Below are 18,002 nucleotides of genomic sequence, written 5' to 3'. Positions count from 1 at the left end.
TCCTGGCCGCCGCGCTCTTGACGGTGAGAAACACTCCCATTTCGAAGCACTGTCTCCCCAGCATTCGGCCACGATTGATCCAGAGGAAAGGGGTACCTTGAGGCACCCTCCATCTCGCACTCACGAGGGAGACTAGTGACATTCGATGTGAGGCGATCAAATGCGACCATTGACTGAAGGGCGCTCGTAGGGAACCTCTCGCCTTGTCACAGGAATGCCGGCAGTACCAAGGCCTGACTCATTATCAGGCCAATGTTGGAAGGCAATAGCCAAGCAGAAGACGCTACCACGACCGACCGCGTGAGCCCGATGGGACTGGCCACAATAGCGTCAAGTCTCACTTCAAGCCAGCGTAGGTTGGCGGCAGCAAGTAGACAGGTGTTAACCTTGGCCGCCGGCACTGATCACCGTGAGATCCTGACGGGGTATTCGTTCGACATCGCTCAGGAGGGCCGCAGCGCCAAGGACTTTCCAACATCTGACCTCATCAAACTTCTGATTGAAGATGAGGTTGCTGCGGATGGTCCCTTTACTCAACCACGGTGACTGGCTGGCCCAGGCCATCTTTGGCCCGATGCCTTGTTCCAAACTGCTTGTCTCTAGGCACATTTGGCCTGCGACAGCATATAGCAGAGACATTTTCCTAACCCAGGTGTGCCACAGACAGCCACAACATTACCCTTTATAAACTGAACCTGGGTATCAAAGGCCAGTACGAAATCTTCATCTTCGGATGTGACTGGCCAACAGACAACCGTGTCCTGGGCTATATCAACTACCCAGTCGGGAGAATTTGCCATCGCCTCACCTGGCTCTTCCGTCTGCAACCATTGTTCAACAAGAACAGAGCGGATCACGAAAACGCCTTTTCCGGGTCAGCTAGACCCTCGTGGAGCATGTTGCAGAGGACGGGACACGTCATCGAGGCCAGTGTCGGCAAGAGAGAGCGCGCGGCTTCAAGCACGGCAGACAGAGCTGCCAGAATTGTGGAGTTGGCAAAGTCACGTTTGGGGGACACGCTTGCCGTACTTGTCCGCAGGAATGTTCTCAGATCTGACCTTGTTAATGACACTCTTAATTGCGTCCCAATCACGGCACATGTGCATTTTGTGGCGACCGACCAACTTTGGTACAAAATTATCGTGGCCCGGGCAGTGGATGAACTCAATTCGTTCCATGTTCATGTTTCCAGCATACGTAGTAGCCTGAAGACAACTCGTCAGCATCGAGGTTCCTATTCGTATCTCGTTCGGGCTGTTCTGAGGTAATTCACAGTCTTGCCTTACGAAGACTTATCAAGAAATGCTCAAGAGATGGCGCGTGCAGCCACCGTCCAAGTCCAATGCCAGCCTCATGTAAGTGGTGCGGAAGCAGACTTGGTCACAGGCTAGTTAATCACGTTTTTCAACCAAGATTCTCCAGATAAAGAAGGATTCGATCGATGAAACGGTGATCATGGAACGTGGTGGAAGGAGCCACGACCGGGGAGGCTAATAGTCCGGTAAACGGAAGCATGGCAGGAATTGGCTGGCCACGTGTGAGGCAACACCTTGTTGAGGGGGATCACTTTGAAATGATGGTTCCTATAGTGAATGGGTACTAAGCACTGGTCATTACCAAGGCGATAAAATGGTTGTGTGATCATAAAGTAGGATATGGACAGAGAGGACGCATACCTATTCAGCTCGACCATAATGGGGTCTATAAACGGTGGTTTGCATTCATCTCAGGGACGAGCTGTGTTTTCATTTTTAGTTCCCTTGAGAAACAATTATGTTCCGTACTGTTGTTTCCGGTTCCTTTTTCGCAAGAGGCACGGGGCTTCAATTTGAATAGCTTCTACCGCGAATGTGTGTGTGTAAGACAGACAGACAGACAGACAGAAAGAGAGAGAGAGCAGAGGACTAGAGGAGCAGGGGTGTGGGTTATCTTCCACTTGCTATAATGGAAAAAATCCCCGGAAGCCCCTATACATGAACGCTGGTTCACGTATAAAGACTTACAGGTGAAAAGCAAAACCTCAGTTGAAATGGAGGTCCATTAAGGTATCAAAGGATCAAAGAATGAAAAACAGGAGTCAATACTCGGAAGACTCAAATTCGTCGAAAATGGAATTGCTGGAAAGACCTCGTCTTATCGACTCTGTCATACAAAGGCGAGAACACGCCCTATGCGGCTGCTGTTGCTCAGGCTGCCGCGGACGGCAACGGAATGTAAGTCTTCCGTCTAGCATGTTCATCCCATATCCATTCGCGCTCAACTTCCCAACTCTATTCATGCGGCCCTACTGAACTTCAAAACCCGCAGCACTGAACAGCGCGCTCTTGAGCAGCTCGACTTCAAAGTCTTTTTTCCTTCCAGTCCATGTGGCCCAACTGAAGAGAGACGATCCCCGTTCTGGACGGAAACCATCGAAGCAAAACACTACGGCCGCTGCCAGAAAGGAGGATCGTCTTTCCGGGGCCCAAGAACGTCTGGGTCCCGCTGTGCGAGTTTCTGGGCTTGCCGGTGCCGGAAAAGCCCTACCCGTGGACGAACTCGGGAGCAGACTTTTTTGAAAAGCGAGGCCAGCGAGCGGGCGAAAAGTTGTTGCTGCGCAAGCTGGCTGAGAGAGTGGCGGTCGAGGCAGCAGTTGGGCTGGATGTATATTGGTTCCTGCAACGCTCATAGATCCAAACGAATAGATGACGATTGCTTTCCCCTTCTCAATCGCCCCAATTATCCGACCTTTTCGATTCGTATTTTCTCGCCTCATAATTTACTCTCAACATCCGATCCAGGCTCCCGTCTTGGCCCCCTTTATGACACGCCGTAGACTTGCGACTGGATGACCTCGGGGCTTTCGATATCCCGAGGATACTTTCACTCAGTTTCTTTGCAGACAATATGATTCAATCCCTTTGAATGGTGAAACAGTCGTACCTACTCAATGAGCCATGTGGTAGTGTGTCATTCGCGACAAGATTACGTCCATCATGGTCATCTACATCCGCGGCATGGCTATTTCGATTCCGAGGTAAACATCTGGCCGAAGTCTCGGGCCTCCGAAATAGCATTACAATTGCAGCTGGCTCTTCAGATCCCGTCGGCATATCAGACGAAACCAAAGAAGCGGTACAACATGCATCACCGCCAATCAGTCGCGAGAACAACCAACTTGTACGACTCAGTGGCGACTATTTCCCCTTCGGCTCCATTCGGCCGAAGCTAACCTCCTTGTCTGTGATCATCAGCCCGCCTATGCCCATGCCCGGTTGGGCTATGGCTCTCATTCGGCTATACTATCACAACTATTGGTCGCCTTGGCACTGCTTCCCTAGTTCCAGGGTGGTTTGCCGGCTCAGGTCTCGAGGTGGGCACATTACTGAGATTCTACGTTTTGCCACCTGTTAAACCTGACACCAGGCTTACAAGTTATGGCCGCGAAGGAGACGATAGGTATCGTCTCCTACTCCGATGTAGGAGATGGCTCGCGACAAGTCTCAAAGTTACACAAACTTAGTTCCCGTCTGCCTAGGCACAACTATGGCATACGAAAAGAAAGACGAGAATGTACTAGAGACAGATGAGACAACAAAGCTATACCGGACTTGTTCGCTCGTGGCGCACAGAAGCGATGCAAGAAGGGAAAGAGCATGAGGATGAGATTCTTCCATGGGGCGATTTTGGAAATTACCATGCACTGCCGGCGTTCCGGTGCATTTTGACAACCGGAAAGTGGGAGGGACCATACATAGTTTGAGCTGGAGAGTGAATCCATAAAAGGTAGTTTCTGCTCCGCCGTCTGGTCGATCCGATCCTCCTGCGTCTTTACATCCCGTGAACTAGACTGAATCATCATGCGAATACATTGAAAGCGCGCATGCGCATAGCGGGAAAAAGTCGTTGGTTGTCTCATTCGCAGTGAGACAGTGTCGGGTTGTTCGGGGAAAAGGGACATTTTCTATGCTTTTCCGTCTTCTCGATTTGCAAGATCTGCAGGAGGCATTTGCAATGAGATCCTAATTTAGAGCCTGGTTGGACGGACTTAGACAATGTCTTTGTTTTCATTTGCCATCTTGGTCTTCCGCTATCTCTCTCTATCTCTCTCTCCTCAATGTGTGGGGGCCAAGAACCAAAAGGACCTTTCGGTAACTGTGGTCCCGTTGGTTTTCTTACTCACCGAGATGAGATGTTTGCCTGCAGTGAGCGACGCCACCACGGGTAAGGACCGAGGATCAGATACGGGACTCTGGAAGGAGGCCTACGAGAAAACATCGTGAGTGAGGGGGGTTGCCTCGAAACGGCCCCGGGGAGGGAAGAGGGCAGGGAGGAAACTTTGGATAGGGCGGCAGGGCAATCACGCGGTATGAATGATATGTGCGTGGTGATGTCCATCTGTCATCCAGGCCCTCCAGATAGAAGAGCGTTAAAGAAGACATGCGGGGTGATCATGCCGGAAAGATGCGCCCTGCGATGTAACAAGAAGAGAAGAGGAGTCAACAACATGCAGGTTTCCCGTAGCGGACTGAAACGACACCGTGTCGACGGACGTCTCTCACGATAATTCTCGTTGGTTACGTGGCTGCCCCTCGGCATTCGAGTCTTGGACGAGCCGGCACAGAGAGTACAGAGAGGTCAGATGACACTTTTTCGCGATCTTGTCGAGTGCTGCTGGTCGAGGGGAAATGATGGGTGACACTAACGGGGGAAATCGGCCGATGATAAGAACGGATGAGTCGAAAACACCGGACCCGAAAGAGAGGCGTCGCGGTTATGCTGTAGTTTCTCTATGTTTGTGTTTCTCGATGATCGCTGTCGACATGTAGAGGTGTCCGTTCCAAGTACTTTTGCGCAGTGTGCAGCGCTGCTTCTGATGGCGAGTGTCTCGACGACGACTTCATGCTTGTTCACCATGCAGCGATTGGAGCACCATGCGTGAGGGTGAAGCACCCCAAAGCCAGAGTGATTCGATTGTGACAACCCATCATCGTGAGTCTAGGCCCGATGTTGCGTGTCGGCCTATAGCATGCGCAGCACACCGTCCTGAAGAATTCGTGTTACACAGACTTAAGCTCGGGTATGAAGGAAGGAAGCGAGAGCGGAATGTTGCGTGTGATGCGTGCCTGGCATGTGGTGCCCGCCCTTGATTTTGGCAAGCGTGGGCCATGCCGGAGGTGTCGCTTGACGATGCCGCAAGACAAGTGGCAAGAGAAGGTAGAAGCAGATGCGGTGATTTGGAAGGACCCGCGAAGAACCTGAGTCTTTCTTTGGTGTGACAATGAAGCCGTCATTTGGTCGCACTTTCAGGGGCGAGAAGAGAAGACTTGGGAAGCACAGGGAGAGAAGATGGCATTTCCTCAAACGCATCGTAGCCCGCGTGGCGTGGACAGTCTCATCCATCACCGCCTTATTCTCCTCCCCCTTTTCGAACCTCTGATGGAACCTTTTGCACGATACTTGGTGCCGGTGTAAGTCTATGTGGGAGGATCGGCATGAGTGATGCGGGTAGCTGCAGCGTCGGTCGAGGTCGCATGGTGAGTTTGCTGGAACAGCTGGCAGCCGCCGAGGACCCCGGGTCAGAATCCGAGGCAGGTGAAGCCGAATAGAGAAAGAGACGCGCCCATTGTTCTCGAGGAACAATGATTCGGGCATTATCTCAAAATGACGATTTGGAGATCTTACCTAGCTGGACAGCAGAGAGGGTAGAGATCGTTGGTTGGAAGCAAACCCAGCCAAACGTTTTGACTTGTTGCGCCACGCCGCCGAGGAGCACATAAGACGGTTCATACCACAGCATGGCGAGGGTGATATCTGCAAGAATAAGCCTTGTGTCTCTGTGCGGCTGACGTCAATATCAGAACCAAACTTTTTTGCCGAGAGAAAGTCGCCCAAAGGACGGCTCGAAGAAAAGAGACGTCGGCCAACTTACCCAAATGGGACAAGCAGGAACAAGGCGACATATGAAGTATCACCCACCATTGTGTCCCTATTCGTTAGTTCGCGGTATGAAACGAGGCAACTTTGAAGGAACCAGCCGGGGGCGGATGGGTGGAATGGGTCCCAAGACTTGGCCAGCTGTCTTATCTGGTTATGTCTTCAACGGCGTTGGAACCATTTTTGCCCAGGCCCGGCTGCCGGTCGAAGGCGGTGAGGCAAAACGATATACGAGAAGGAGCTTATGTTCGAGGATATTCTTGAGTGCGATGGACACTAGGGATGTTGCTGTGCAGTTGGTCCTCCAGATGTCGCGATGGGGGGAAAAGTATAAAAGCGAGGCAACTCCCCCCGTCATCAGGATCTCCTTTCCTCTTTGTCTCTCAGCTTCCTTGGGACGCATCATCTTCTCTCACAATCTTCATTGAAATTCAACTGCCGGTCAAATTGCAAAAAAGACAGCTATAAAATATATCCATCAGCAACGTCATCAACTTCTGTGGAAACATGAACTCATCGTCCGCCCTGGAAGTTGAAGTCTGCGGCTGCATCGATGACGGATACTCTGGCAAATGGGACTTGAGAACTTGCACTCATTGTGGCGGAAATGAAAGGTGAGCAATTCCCTAGTCCAGGAGCATTCAGAACACACGTTGATGTGTGCTACGCAGAACTCCTTGCAAATTCTGTGAATCTCGAGGCGCAGTCAGAGTCCCTTGCCCTCATGGGGCTGCTGGCGAAGCCCAAGCCTTGAGCTCTCGGCCTCGGGCCGGAGGTCAGGCAAAAAAACCGGCAGCCAAGGGACCGACGGGACCGACGGGCTCTGATCAAGGTGTTGCCGGCGCCGGCTGCCACTAACCACAGCACCTGACGCCATCACCTCCTAGCTTCTTAAAGGGGATCCTGAAGGAATCAATATAAATCTTACTTTACCACTGGAAGTTATATGAAGTTAGAAGGCAGGGTGGTCGTAAAGGACCAAGCTAGTGGGTTGTCCGGCGGGTGAGCGCGGTTGAATTTCTTCGTAGGTTTGGCTCAGGTTTGGTAGGGCGTTGGGTTTTGGTAGACGGCTCATCCCAGTTCCACGACGTTGAACACCACGTTCGTCGGGAGTTGAGGGACAATTAGCATACCAGTGCTGTAAACGTCTGGAATCATTGTGTTTTAGATTGGATCGAGGGCTTGAAAGGAAGTACAATACATATATTGTTGCTGGATATTTCCGTGTCAGGTGCTGGACGTGTCTTTGACAGGTTAACCTCATCGAGTCTGCGTGTTGCCAAAGTTGGGGGCGATACAGACCAGACAGTTTGTTCCGAGGCGGGCCTGCGTTGGCAACAAGGGTTACCGAACTCTTTCCTGCCGGTGTGTTCCCTTCGCTTATCCAGAGGAACGGAACCAGTCAAGTACGTCGCTCGTGATGCAAGACGACAATGAACACAGAGGGTTCCCGCTCAACCCTACGAGGTAGCGTGGCATCAGCCGGTCGTGTACCGCCGGGGAGGCTATCCGGTCATTGCTACTGGATCGATATCGAAGGATTGTGATCACGTAGAGGGAGCGTCTTGACACGATATCATCCGGTCATCGGTAACAGAGGGTTAAGCGCCTTGGTTGGAAATCGCACCCTTCCCCTCCAGGAGCACTGAATATCTTTCTGCAGGTCGGACAGACTTGTTGCAGAATTTGAAGCCTTGTTTTGTATATCCGCGAAAGAAGCGAGCACGTGTAAGTACCTTGGGTACCAACGATGAGTTGCATAACAGCAATACTTGACCTGATACGAAGCAGACGCCTTCGGGGTAGACCCAGAATTAAGAAGGCTTGTTAGCAGCCGACTCTGGTGACCTTCCTCAGTCATGCCCCTTGACGGAGCTAAAATTTTGATGTGAAGCCTTCATGAATGAGTGAACAAATAAGATTTTTGATTAGTTTTGGTTTTGCTTTCCAGATTGCAAGCCAGCATTTTGTGTCCAAGTCCAGTCTTCATGGCCAGTTCCACGGGCTCACGCTATGAGTCTCACGAGCCCATGGGTAAGAGCACCCATAATGATCTTAGCTGTAGATTCTCAATCCTTTGGTCCTTTGAACATGTAATCTACTAGATACAACGGCTCACAGAAGACATTCATGTCCCCAGTTTGACTCTCAATAGATGTATTTACGACACATGGTCACTTGCTGAACCTGTACAGGTCGAGTATCAAGATGAGTTTTGTGAAGAGATCGGAATCACCAAGAAAAACATTTGGTTTCTCATTTTGCTCCCTAATAAGATGAGAAATACGCTCCACGATCTTCTCAAGTCCTTGAGCACCCACGAGCAAAGACGGCAACCGCTAACTAAACTTGTGGCACTTCGATCACCGCACACATATGCATGTGTTCAAATAGGCACATACTTGAATGAGCTATTCATGGTAACTGAAATAAATTAACCGGAAAAGCTGGACAGAGTTCCATGGTGAGGATTGGGGGCATATCGTCTATCTGCATATGTAGGTGGCAGGTACTCGATGATGCTTTTACTCTGTTCTCAACCTCACCGACCCCCCAATGTACCTTGGAGGAAAGAAGGAAAGACTGTTTGTATTGGTTACATATAATCATGCGACACACTCGTGCGGCTTGCCGTTTTTTTGAATGCACCGGCTTCCCAGTCGATCAGTGGCAATCGGTTTCTCCATTCCCAAGGTGGAATTGGTTGTTTTCACCTCATGAATGCAAATCAAATAGTTGATCAAGGAAGTAGATGGGAAGTTGAGGGCCATCATATTCCGGAGATGAGGCAAAGTGCAAGATGGGCTGGCATCCCGATATCATCTCAAGACGAACTTGTACGAGTTCAACGTTATATCAAAATGTAGAGAAGTCCAAGCTACGTGATCATACGGCGTACTTGAATAAAACAACGTCCATTACCTAAATAAAGCCTGCCACTGACTGAAATGATAACTGTGATAGGAAAGAGCCATGATAAAGAGAGAAAAGCGGATCGTTGGCGGCCTACGTATATCATAAACCTCCCTATAGAAAGACCTGTCCCGCCATTCCTGGTCAAGTTGTCTGCTTTCGGCCCTCGAAGCTGAAGCGGAGTGTGTCGAGTCATCAAATGTGAAATCATCCCATCCCACCACTTTCTTACCCCCCATTCCTGACCCCTGAAGCTCGCAATGACGTGACATATAGCCAGTCTTGAGTCGACTCAAAAGCTCGAGCCATTCGTGAACCACTTGCCCATAAAGAAATCAAACCAAGCCATATGAGAAAGTTTAAAGATCATCCACCTCCCAGTCATCAAAGAGCAGGGGCTGTTGCAGCAAGTGCTGTTACGAGGCCTGCCGCAGTCAAAACGCCACCGCCAAAGAAGTACCCAGCCTTGCTCAAGAAGCTGCGCAGGCGCTTCGGAGGAGGAAGTACTGTTCCTTGAATGGACTCTGTGGCAACTGGTACCGTGATAGATTGATTCGCATTTGTTTGCACACTGATCGCGGCGTTGTTCATGGCCGCCTCGACCGTTTCCTCATGCGGCGTAAGAGTTGAAATCTCATTTGCTTTGCGCTTCGGAGATGTCAGGTTTAGCGATGCTTTCTCAGGTTCGGTAGCGGCGGTCAGAGAGGCGTCTGCAGTCTGCGGTGTTAAAAATCCCAGCTTACTTTGCTGGAATTGATAAGCGCTTGTCATGTCGAGCTCAGGAGTATCCTTTGCATGTGCCGTGGTGAAATCTTGGGGGCTATTCAGGAACTTCTCTCCAGATGTAGACCAGACCGTTTCGGTGATATTGACCGATCTTGGGGTTTGTTTCGCCGGCTCCGCTGCGGTTGCTTGATTGCAAATGCTCTCGTGCGGCAATTCAGAAGTCGATGGCTCGCTAGAACACGCAGGCGTTTCGGGAACCTGGGTCCGAGGTTGGGCCGGACTTTCATCATGGTCTTGCTCGTGGCGGCGGTTGATTGCCTTGTTGTGCTCTCTCGCCGCGAAATATTCGGTCTTGCCACTGGCTTGTCCAAGGGCTTCAGCCGATGGCCCTTCATTCTGAGCCATCCCCAGGGATTGCGTTGCAGCGTCACCCTTCGTAGTAATCTTCAGGGCTTGTTCCCATGAAGAACGAGGCGCCGCCGCCCCTTCTCTTTGGAGGAGATAATCCGCCGGTGCAGACGCATGCAGTTGCTGAGCATTTATGTTGACCGAGGGAAGATTTTCCACATGAGAATCAAGAGGATTCAAGATTGATGGGAGTCTGAAGTCGTTCTGGCGTCCTTGTTCTTCCAGTTCCTCGTAAGGTATGATAGAAGGGAGGGATGGCATCTGCATAGGGAAGAACTGACGACCAGTATCAGGCGGGGGGTAGTAGTTCGTCTGGGGAGTACTGAGCACTAGTTGAGGTTGCGGGTACTGAGCTTCCCAGGCAGCTGCCATATCCCTGTCGGTTTGAGAGTCGTAGTTGTCATCGTTCATTTGGCTGTCTTCATGCTCGTCGTAGCTTGGAATTTCCAACTGCCCATGCTCGATCTCACTCTCGCTCTCGCTCTCGCTGTTGGAGGCGCTCTCATCCTCCGCATCCATATCATCTTCAACGTCACTGTGATCTTCCATTTCGGAATCACTGAGGCAGATATCATCGTCGTAAGTATCAGGCATTTGATCTTGACTCGAAGATTCTTCATCGGGATAGCTCGCGGACTCATCGTCGTAGGAGTCATCGTAAGAGTCATCCGATTCAGAATCCGAAGCGAAGACGAGAGGAAGCTTCGAGTCGATCCTATGACTGGAGGGCAGATCCTCGTCTTCTTCGTCTTCATCATGGGGAGCATCCAGCTCAAGCGTCACCTCCTGATCTTGCGTGTCAATGGGAGGGCGTTCGGAAAGTTCATTATTGTGATGTTTGATAGTCTCGTCGATAACAATAGGAGTTCCAGAGCGTGCACCTCCATTGACTTCGTGGACGGGAGAATCTGCGGTAAGGTCAATGGACGTAGGAGGCAGGACACTAGGAAAAGATCCGCCAAAGCCTACGGTCGACCTAGGCATCTCGATCTTGCGAATCTTCTCGACAGTGGCGCGGATGTCGTCCGAGGTGGACATATCCTCATCACTGCTTTCCGAGTCGGAGTCATAGGGCACGGAGAACGAAGGGCGACCGTTGAGTTGGCCAGAGAGTTTGGCTTTGGCCAAATGATCGAATTCCCAGTCCACCACGATAGTGCAAGGCGGAAAAAGGTCGTTTGATCGCTGAATATCGATGCCAAACTTGAGAACATCACCTGGTGTCAACTCTTTGGCACCGTGCTGAGGCAGCTTCAGAGAGTTGTGATAGGTTCCGTGAAGTGAGCCAACATCTTTGATAAAGAGTTTCTGGTCACCGGGTTAGCGGCTGGGGTTGTGATTGATACCTGAGATAAAATAGACAACGCACCTTGTGATACCAATCGACAGTGATTTTGGCATGTTCACGGCTCATTACAGGGCTGTCAAAATAGCAGTTGTCGCCCTTCGCCTCTAGGTAGCTGAAGCGTTTGCTAGTGCGGCCGATTTGCACGACGCTTGGGATCTTCTGCTCGAGTATGACCCGTCGTTCAGGGTATTGGAAATCGGGACTAGGATGCTGAACCGAAACAGTGACGAGCACTAAAAGATGAATTTGTTAGAGACTGAGCATGGAGATGGGAAAGAGAGGCAGGAGTGCTGAGCGTACCATCCTGTGCTTGGGGTTTCGCACCCGTCGCCATCTTGATTCCCGGCTGTATCGCGGACTGGTGAGAATTGCTGGAAAAGAAAAACGAAAGGGACGAGGCTCTCGGACTGACTGTCTAGTCAAGTCAGCGTGCGGGCGGAGGTTCTTCTCGATATCAGCTTCTGCCGTCTGAATACGACCGAGCTCACGGGAGGCGGTCGAGGTTGGGACGAGGGGTCTTGTAGGTGTCGAAGATGCGAATCTGTCTTCGGCGCCCAAGGTCTTGTGGTGGAAAGGGGGAAATCGGTTGAATGCGGCGTTGGCGAAGACTGTGCTTGTTCACCGCGGCTTGACTGATGGTTGAACAGAACGGGAGGCGGTAGGAAGGCAGCAAGGTATGGCCGGCGTGGTAAGTGCAATACAGTGTAAGTTGGATGTCGAGGTCGCCGAGATGGATAGTGTGGGGCAGGGATCCGGAGCTGGCACCGTGCTGATACTGTTCGGTATCAGGCAGTCGCGGCCGTGCAGGCAACGATAACGCCTTATCGCAGCTACCTTGGTGCGCGGAAGGGGTAGGTTGCAGGGGGATATTGGGCAGGTGCAGTGGAGAAAGGTACCTTAGTGGGTTGGTGGGGTTATCAGCAGCTGGTCGTGACGTCCGAACACTCCCGTCAATGTGCAGATAAGGTAAGGTAGCGGTACCTAGGTAAGGTAGGAAGGTCTAGTGCCGGAGCTGATAAGGACGTAAGTAAGGTAAGGTAATAGAGGGAGCAAAGCTGGTACCTAGGTTGAGAAGGTCGGCGTATAGTGAGACCGTGACTTGTAAGCTCGAGTTGTTCGAATGAAAGAAGGCGAAGACCTGAAGGAGCCGAACATGCCCGGGCAGCTTAACACCGAAAGTGCATTGCTTGCTTGCTTGCTTGCTCGCCTCGAATGGTCCGCCAAAGGTGCACACACAGTGCGTGTCTGAGATCAGGCTTGAGGCGTTTGGTTATGACGGGATTAGGAAAGAGGGGCACACCTTAAGACCTCACCATGTGGCACCTGACATCAGGAAAGTGAATGGGAGGCCAGCGGGGTTGGCAGCTACCCTGCTCGTGCTTGCCTACCTTACTAAGCTAAAGAAAGTTCGAGCTGTCTGAAATGAAGAGGAGTGGAAAGAAATCAAAGTCGAAGAAGTTGTATTTCACCTTTACGTTCTTCAAGGCGGAAGAAACCCAAAGTGTCACAGTAGGACCGTCACCACAGGTGGTATCGAGGTGAGAGGCCGGATGGACCGTTCCTCAATGTCACTGAAGGTTGTAAAATGGCGACTCCATGTTGAGGAAGGCCCACTCTGTTAAGGTGTTCAAGCCTGTGACTTCGACGGTAAATGGCGTCCGGTCCTGCCTGCTTCCTCAACGACCCTGACACTTGGCTCGTAGAGGCAACCTAAGATTGCCCAAAGAAACGGGGGTATGTATATTGAGAAGTCTGGCGGGCCAGCTGCCACAGTCCACGCTACCAGGCCTAATTTGCGCCAGTGCGCACTCCTTCCTTATGCTTTGCTGAAATCCCTCTCTCCACAGTTCCCGGCGATGCATCCTTGTATCTCTTTTTGGCCTCGCAAAGCACCTGACAGACCGAGACCTAAAGTTGCCTTGCGGGTCTACACAGCATTCGTCTTTCCCTTTCTGTTGCCTGAGGCTTTAGCCATGTATTCCGAAATTCCGAATGCATGACAAGCTGTTTGTCCTGCCTTGTCGACCAAAAGTCTGACCGTAGGATCAGATTGGGCTGCGTCTGCTCATTTGTCACCGGGTGCCCCGAGTTGCCGCAAACTGTCACTGGCGCTGTTCATGCTCATCTCTAACAAAAACCACAGGGACGAGCTGAGGATGATGGGAACCCGGGGACGGACGATCACTAGCGCCGGTCAAGAATGTCTAGACCCAGAGAAGACTTTCAGGGTCAGATGATGCAGATACGCAGACTGTATTCACCTCGCCCGCGTCTGTTTCCCATTCATCAGTGCGGCCATAAGCTCGGGATCCTGAGTGGGACAATGTTTCCTGGTACCTCCTTACCTCAGGCAGAGCACATTTCTATCCCCATTCCCCCTCGGATGCGGTGCGGTTTGGCGAGCAGAAGTGAAGTAGTCCTCTAACGAGGATCACACCCAACCACCCAACCAAGGACGGGGGATGATCTGCCTACAGGGGTACCTCCCAGGGATGCGCGAGCGGACAGACCATGTCCACCTCGCCCCACAGGAGGACCTCATTTTGGAGTCCTTGACCTCGGGCGTGTGGAGTGACGAAAGTTGACTGAGATGAAATGGAGGGGCAAATGCGCCTGTTGCTGGATTTTGTTTGCCGGATGTTTTGCTGCTGGTGCTGCCGCTACCGTTCCTGCTCCTGCTTTGTCCCCGAGTTCAACCTTGCAGCAGCTGCGTGTCTCGCCCTACCCACGATTGAAAAGTCTCTTTCGTCATTCGTCATCCACCGGCTCGCTCTTTGGCATCCCTGTGCGACGCGCATCCTTGGTGAATCAAGGGTTCCCTCTGAAATGTGAATGCCACCCTCTTCTTCGATCGCTGCCACCCACCACCCATCCTCTTCCGACCCTCCACAACTTTTTTTTTTCTCCCACGGCTGCCCTAAATTAAATACCCAAAACGCCTCCTTACCTCCGAACAGACGGTCTAGTAATCTCACGAAGCCCGTCTTTACAGTTTCCGCGGGTTTGGGATATTTCCAAACCCTCTCAAATCCTCTCTATCTGCTGCGCCGCCGGGAGCCAATACTTCACACGATTCTCGGCATACCTACGTAATTTTTGCCTGCGACCTATATATAGAGACGCCGAATACCCATGGATTGTTGGAGAAATACGCAAAACACAACTAGAAGCAACACCATCTTCAAAGAAACGCCACCCCGCTACGAGGACAGAAGGTCCTAGTCAGGGATTCTCACAACTCAGTCAGCTCTTCATATACTGGTACTCACTCTTCTTGAGAAGCGCCACGCAACAAGTCTCAACACAACACTCGAAGACACAGTCTATCTTCCGCCGTTGCCACCATGCACGACTTACGATTGAAAGTCCTCCGCGAAAGCGGCAAGACCGTCTCCAAGAAGGCGAAATCGCGCCCCGAGTCCGCCCGCGCCTCGATGAGAAACTCACCCAACGTCTCGCCTGGCCACTCCCAGATCAACTCCCCAGCGCACTCGCACGCTGGGAGCCGCTATGCCTCAGAAGACGAAGGCAGCGACGACGAGTACGACGATGGCATGACCATGAGCACCCTATCAAACAACTCAGACACCGCGCTGGACGAGGCAACGGAGGCATCCTGGGCACAACTGCTCCAGGACCGTATCGTCGAGCTGCAAGACCGCAAGCGGACAAACACCAAGACACGCGAGACTACGCTCATGTCCTACCTGCACCTGGTCAAACACCACTACGGCGGCCGCCAAGTCAGCAACTCCCTGAGCGAGATCGTCACGGCGTTGATGAAGAATACCAGGTCCGGAGGCAGCTCCCTCGAGCGTCTTATGTCCCTGAAGTCACTATCAGCCACCCTTCTCACCACGCCTTCAGACGCCCTGTTCGATGACATTTATCCGCAGCTCGAGAAGACCCTCGAAGACGATGACGATAACGACGTCAAGGCGGCCGCTATCTGGGCCATGGCCATCACAACAATGTACGGCGGCGGTGGCGAAGACTCAGCAAGCGAGCTCCTCGAATATCTGGTAACCATTGTGGAAAGCGACGGAGAGGCCATTGGGGCAGCAGACAGTGGCGACGTCGTCACCTCTGCTCTCGAGGCGTGGGCTTTCGTCGCCAGCCAAGTGGACGACATCAGCGAGAACGTCTACTCGGCCATTGACGCGTTCGTGGAGCAACTCGAAAGTACGGACGTCGAGGTGCAAGCGAGCGCGGGCTTCAACATCGCCTTCATCTTCGAGGCGGCACGCGATCAAGAGGAGGAGACTGGCGAGCCGATGAACCTCCAGTACGATCCCAAGAAGCTCATCGCCCGCATGGCCGAGGCGTCCAAGCCCTCAGTGAAGCAAACAGCGCGCAGGGACAGAAGACACTTGAGGAAGCAGTTCGCCAGCATCGTCTCGTCCCTCGAACATGGAAAGGGGCCGGGATATTCGAGCGCGAGTCGTCCGGCGTTCAATCCGCACACTGGCGGCACCAGAGCTGATCCTGGCGCGGGTCGCAGGGGAGACGACGACGAGGAGAACCGCGCGTTCGGCTACCGCGAGAAGCTTCGGCTGGGTTCGTCGGTCGTCCTCATCGACTCGTGGTCTCTCATGGCGCGGGTTGAGGCGGCGAGGACCATCCTGGGAGGCGGATTGCCCACGCACTTCAATGACAACCCGACTGTCGCGGAACTGTTGGATAACGCCGAGACGGAAGAGGCAGCAGGGCAGCCGTACGCGGGGCGTCCCAACAGAAATGCAAAGAATATGAGGAGGTAGACGGTCGTTTGCGTCTGAGCAAAGATGCGGAAGTAGGGGAAATGGATGGATTGCTTCCGAGCAGAACGAAGGAGAGAAATGAATGCATTGAGTGCTTTTCCTTATCTCAGGTCACGATAGAGCATCACGGTCAAAAGAATACGAACGCATTGGTTACGAGGCATAACTTATGCGAACGAGGCAGAAGATACCACAGAGCGGAGGATCCTCGTAGCAAAATACACTTGGTCCAAATCTTTGGAATTCACGATTCATAACCAAGCAACCTTTTGAATGAGACCTGTAATTTTTTTCCCCCATAACCCACAATATATTTTGATTTTCTTAAAGGTGGTGACGCCTCCGGCGCACAACGGCTGCAGTAACCCGCCGCGGCGTCCACATGTAGCACAGCAGCCGATCTCTGTTGGCCTCGGATGTGGTGTCAGGTGGTTGGGTACGAGCGAGACGGAGGCAGAGAGAGAGGGGGGGGCACGGCAGGCGAAGATATCAATACCGAATCAAGAAGCTGAATTCATGAAGGGTGGTTGTGCCGGAGGTGGCATTCTTTTCAACGTGGACGGTGAGGCTGCGACAAACGGAATATGTCGTGCCATTTTGGGGCCGCCGCCGGAAGTGTAAGTCAGTCAAGGCAAGCCAAGATACATGTACGACTGGATTGCACTGGTGATGTTCCCGTCCACTTCACTTGCAGGACTGTTGCAGAGGCCAGAGATGGAGCAGTGATGCAGTGTGGTTTTGCAGTAGGTAGTCAAGTTCATCAAGAGACCCCCAAGAGATGCTGTGGTCGAAGCTTGCCGACCTTGACTTCATACCACACAGACGGGTGAGTGTTGGGGGGAAGAGACGGGTGGACCGGCATGAGCCGCCGACCCCAGACGGAGAGGAAGAGGTTTACCGAGTGTGGGACTCTGGCGCTTTTGCCACCTCGGGTATCCGTACTTACGTGGACAAATCGGGCTATTTTTGTTTGTTCGGGTGGTTTTAACTAGGCGAACCTGTCCCCGTTGCTTGGTGGAAGCAAGGAGGGCGGGAGCCGAGGTGGGCGGATTTGGTTTCGCTGAAGTCTCAGTGGCGATTATCCATATCATGTTTCGACTTTTGCTTCTCCCTCTCTTTTGCTCTTCCTCTTTTTCCTTTCCGTGTTGCGGAGATGAATCGGATAGCTGACAGATCGTGTTCCCAGCGTCCGTGTGTTGCTGGGGACCGCGGCTGTTAAATTTTTAAATTTTTTTTTTTTGGTGAGATGACGTACGAAAGTCGTTCGAAGTTGGAAGGTGCAAAAGCTCGAGCTTGAAGTGAAAAGGTCCAGCGCGAGCTTGGAGGTGAGCCCGGCGGCAAAGTCTCACCCGGTTCGCAAAGCGGCGCGCCGCCCGCGACAGACTGGACGGACGGGTAACCATGCGGGTTTCAGACGTCAACATCGAATTCATCAATACCTACCTAGGTGCTTTGGTGCTTCAACCGAATACACTTGTTCGTCAGGGAAGCCAAGTTCTAGGTGTCAAAAGGTTGTCACTCCGTCCGGCAAGGTTCCCCGTGTCAATTTTATTTCGCGGCGCCGACGACCCTTGTCTAGTGGATGATCGGTATCCTCCCGTCGCCCAGCCAAATAAAAAAAAAAGACGATCCACTACGGAGTCCTAGGAAACATCACTCTTGGAGGCGCCCGAGCCAACGCACGGAAGGTCCGCCTCTATTTTTTGAGCTGTGGGGGCCCGGTTTCCAGGGGATCCTGCCTGTTTGAGCAAAAGTGGGCGGCAGAGTGGGAAAAGCCCGTCCGATGGCGTCTATCCGTGCGAATAGATTCATTTCTAAATGATGGGAAGGGGATGGGGGAGTGGCTGGGAGAGAAATGCCTGTCATCTTGCCCACAAGGAAGGGATAGAGAAGGAGTGAAAGTTGGCTTACAGCTCTTTGTGACCAAGGAA

The 18,002-nt window shown here is 52.2% G+C and overlaps 5 protein-coding genes across 5 annotated transcripts; 3 read left to right on the top strand and 2 right to left on the bottom strand.

Moving 5' to 3' along the window:
* Positions 1-252: 252 nt before the first annotated feature.
* CORC01_05582 (uncharacterized protein) lies at positions 253-546 on the top strand (the record flags this gene model as incomplete). Its single annotated transcript, XM_022617224.1, has 1 exon — positions 253-546. The coding sequence occupies one exon, from the start codon at positions 253-255 to the stop codon at positions 544-546; it is 294 nt and encodes a 97-aa protein (XP_022476238.1).
* A 455-nt stretch (positions 547-1,001) lies between these two features.
* On the bottom strand, positions 1,002-1,184 carry CORC01_05581 (uncharacterized protein; the record flags this gene model as incomplete). The annotated part of the gene is made up of 1 exon (XM_022617223.1): positions 1,002-1,184. The coding sequence occupies one exon, from the start codon at positions 1,182-1,184 to the stop codon at positions 1,002-1,004; it is 183 nt and encodes a 60-aa protein (XP_022476237.1).
* A 5,339-nt stretch (positions 1,185-6,523) lies between these two features.
* Positions 6,524-6,670, top strand: CORC01_05579 (uncharacterized protein; the record flags this gene model as incomplete). The annotated part of the gene is made up of 2 exons (XM_022617222.1): positions 6,524-6,530; positions 6,588-6,670. The coding sequence occupies 2 exons, from the start codon at positions 6,524-6,526 to the stop codon at positions 6,668-6,670; spliced, it is 90 nt and encodes a 29-aa protein (XP_022476236.1).
* Positions 6,671-9,213: 2,543 nt separating this feature from the next.
* On the bottom strand, positions 9,214-11,645 carry CORC01_05578 (FHA domain-containing protein; the record flags this gene model as incomplete). Its single annotated transcript, XM_022617221.1, has 3 exons — positions 9,214-11,271; positions 11,333-11,544; positions 11,612-11,645. The coding sequence occupies 3 exons, from the start codon at positions 11,643-11,645 to the stop codon at positions 9,214-9,216; spliced, it is 2,304 nt and encodes a 767-aa protein (XP_022476235.1).
* Positions 11,646-14,655: 3,010 nt separating this feature from the next.
* On the top strand, positions 14,656-16,071 carry CORC01_05577 (IFRD domain-containing protein; the record flags this gene model as incomplete). Its single annotated transcript, XM_022617220.1, has 1 exon — positions 14,656-16,071. One exon carries the CDS (start codon positions 14,656-14,658, stop codon positions 16,069-16,071), a length of 1,416 nt encoding a protein of 471 aa, XP_022476234.1.
* Positions 16,072-18,002: the final 1,931 nt, after the last annotated feature.

The sequence above is a fragment of the Colletotrichum orchidophilum genome, assembly GCF_001831195.1.
Source record: "Colletotrichum orchidophilum strain IMI 309357 chromosome Unknown Scaffold_39.1, whole genome shotgun sequence".
In the NCBI taxonomy this organism is placed as follows: Eukaryota; Fungi; Ascomycota; class Sordariomycetes; order Glomerellales; family Glomerellaceae; genus Colletotrichum; species Colletotrichum orchidophilum.
The sequence above is the reverse complement of the archived record's forward strand: the minus strand, read 5'-3'. Positions and strand labels throughout refer to the sequence as shown.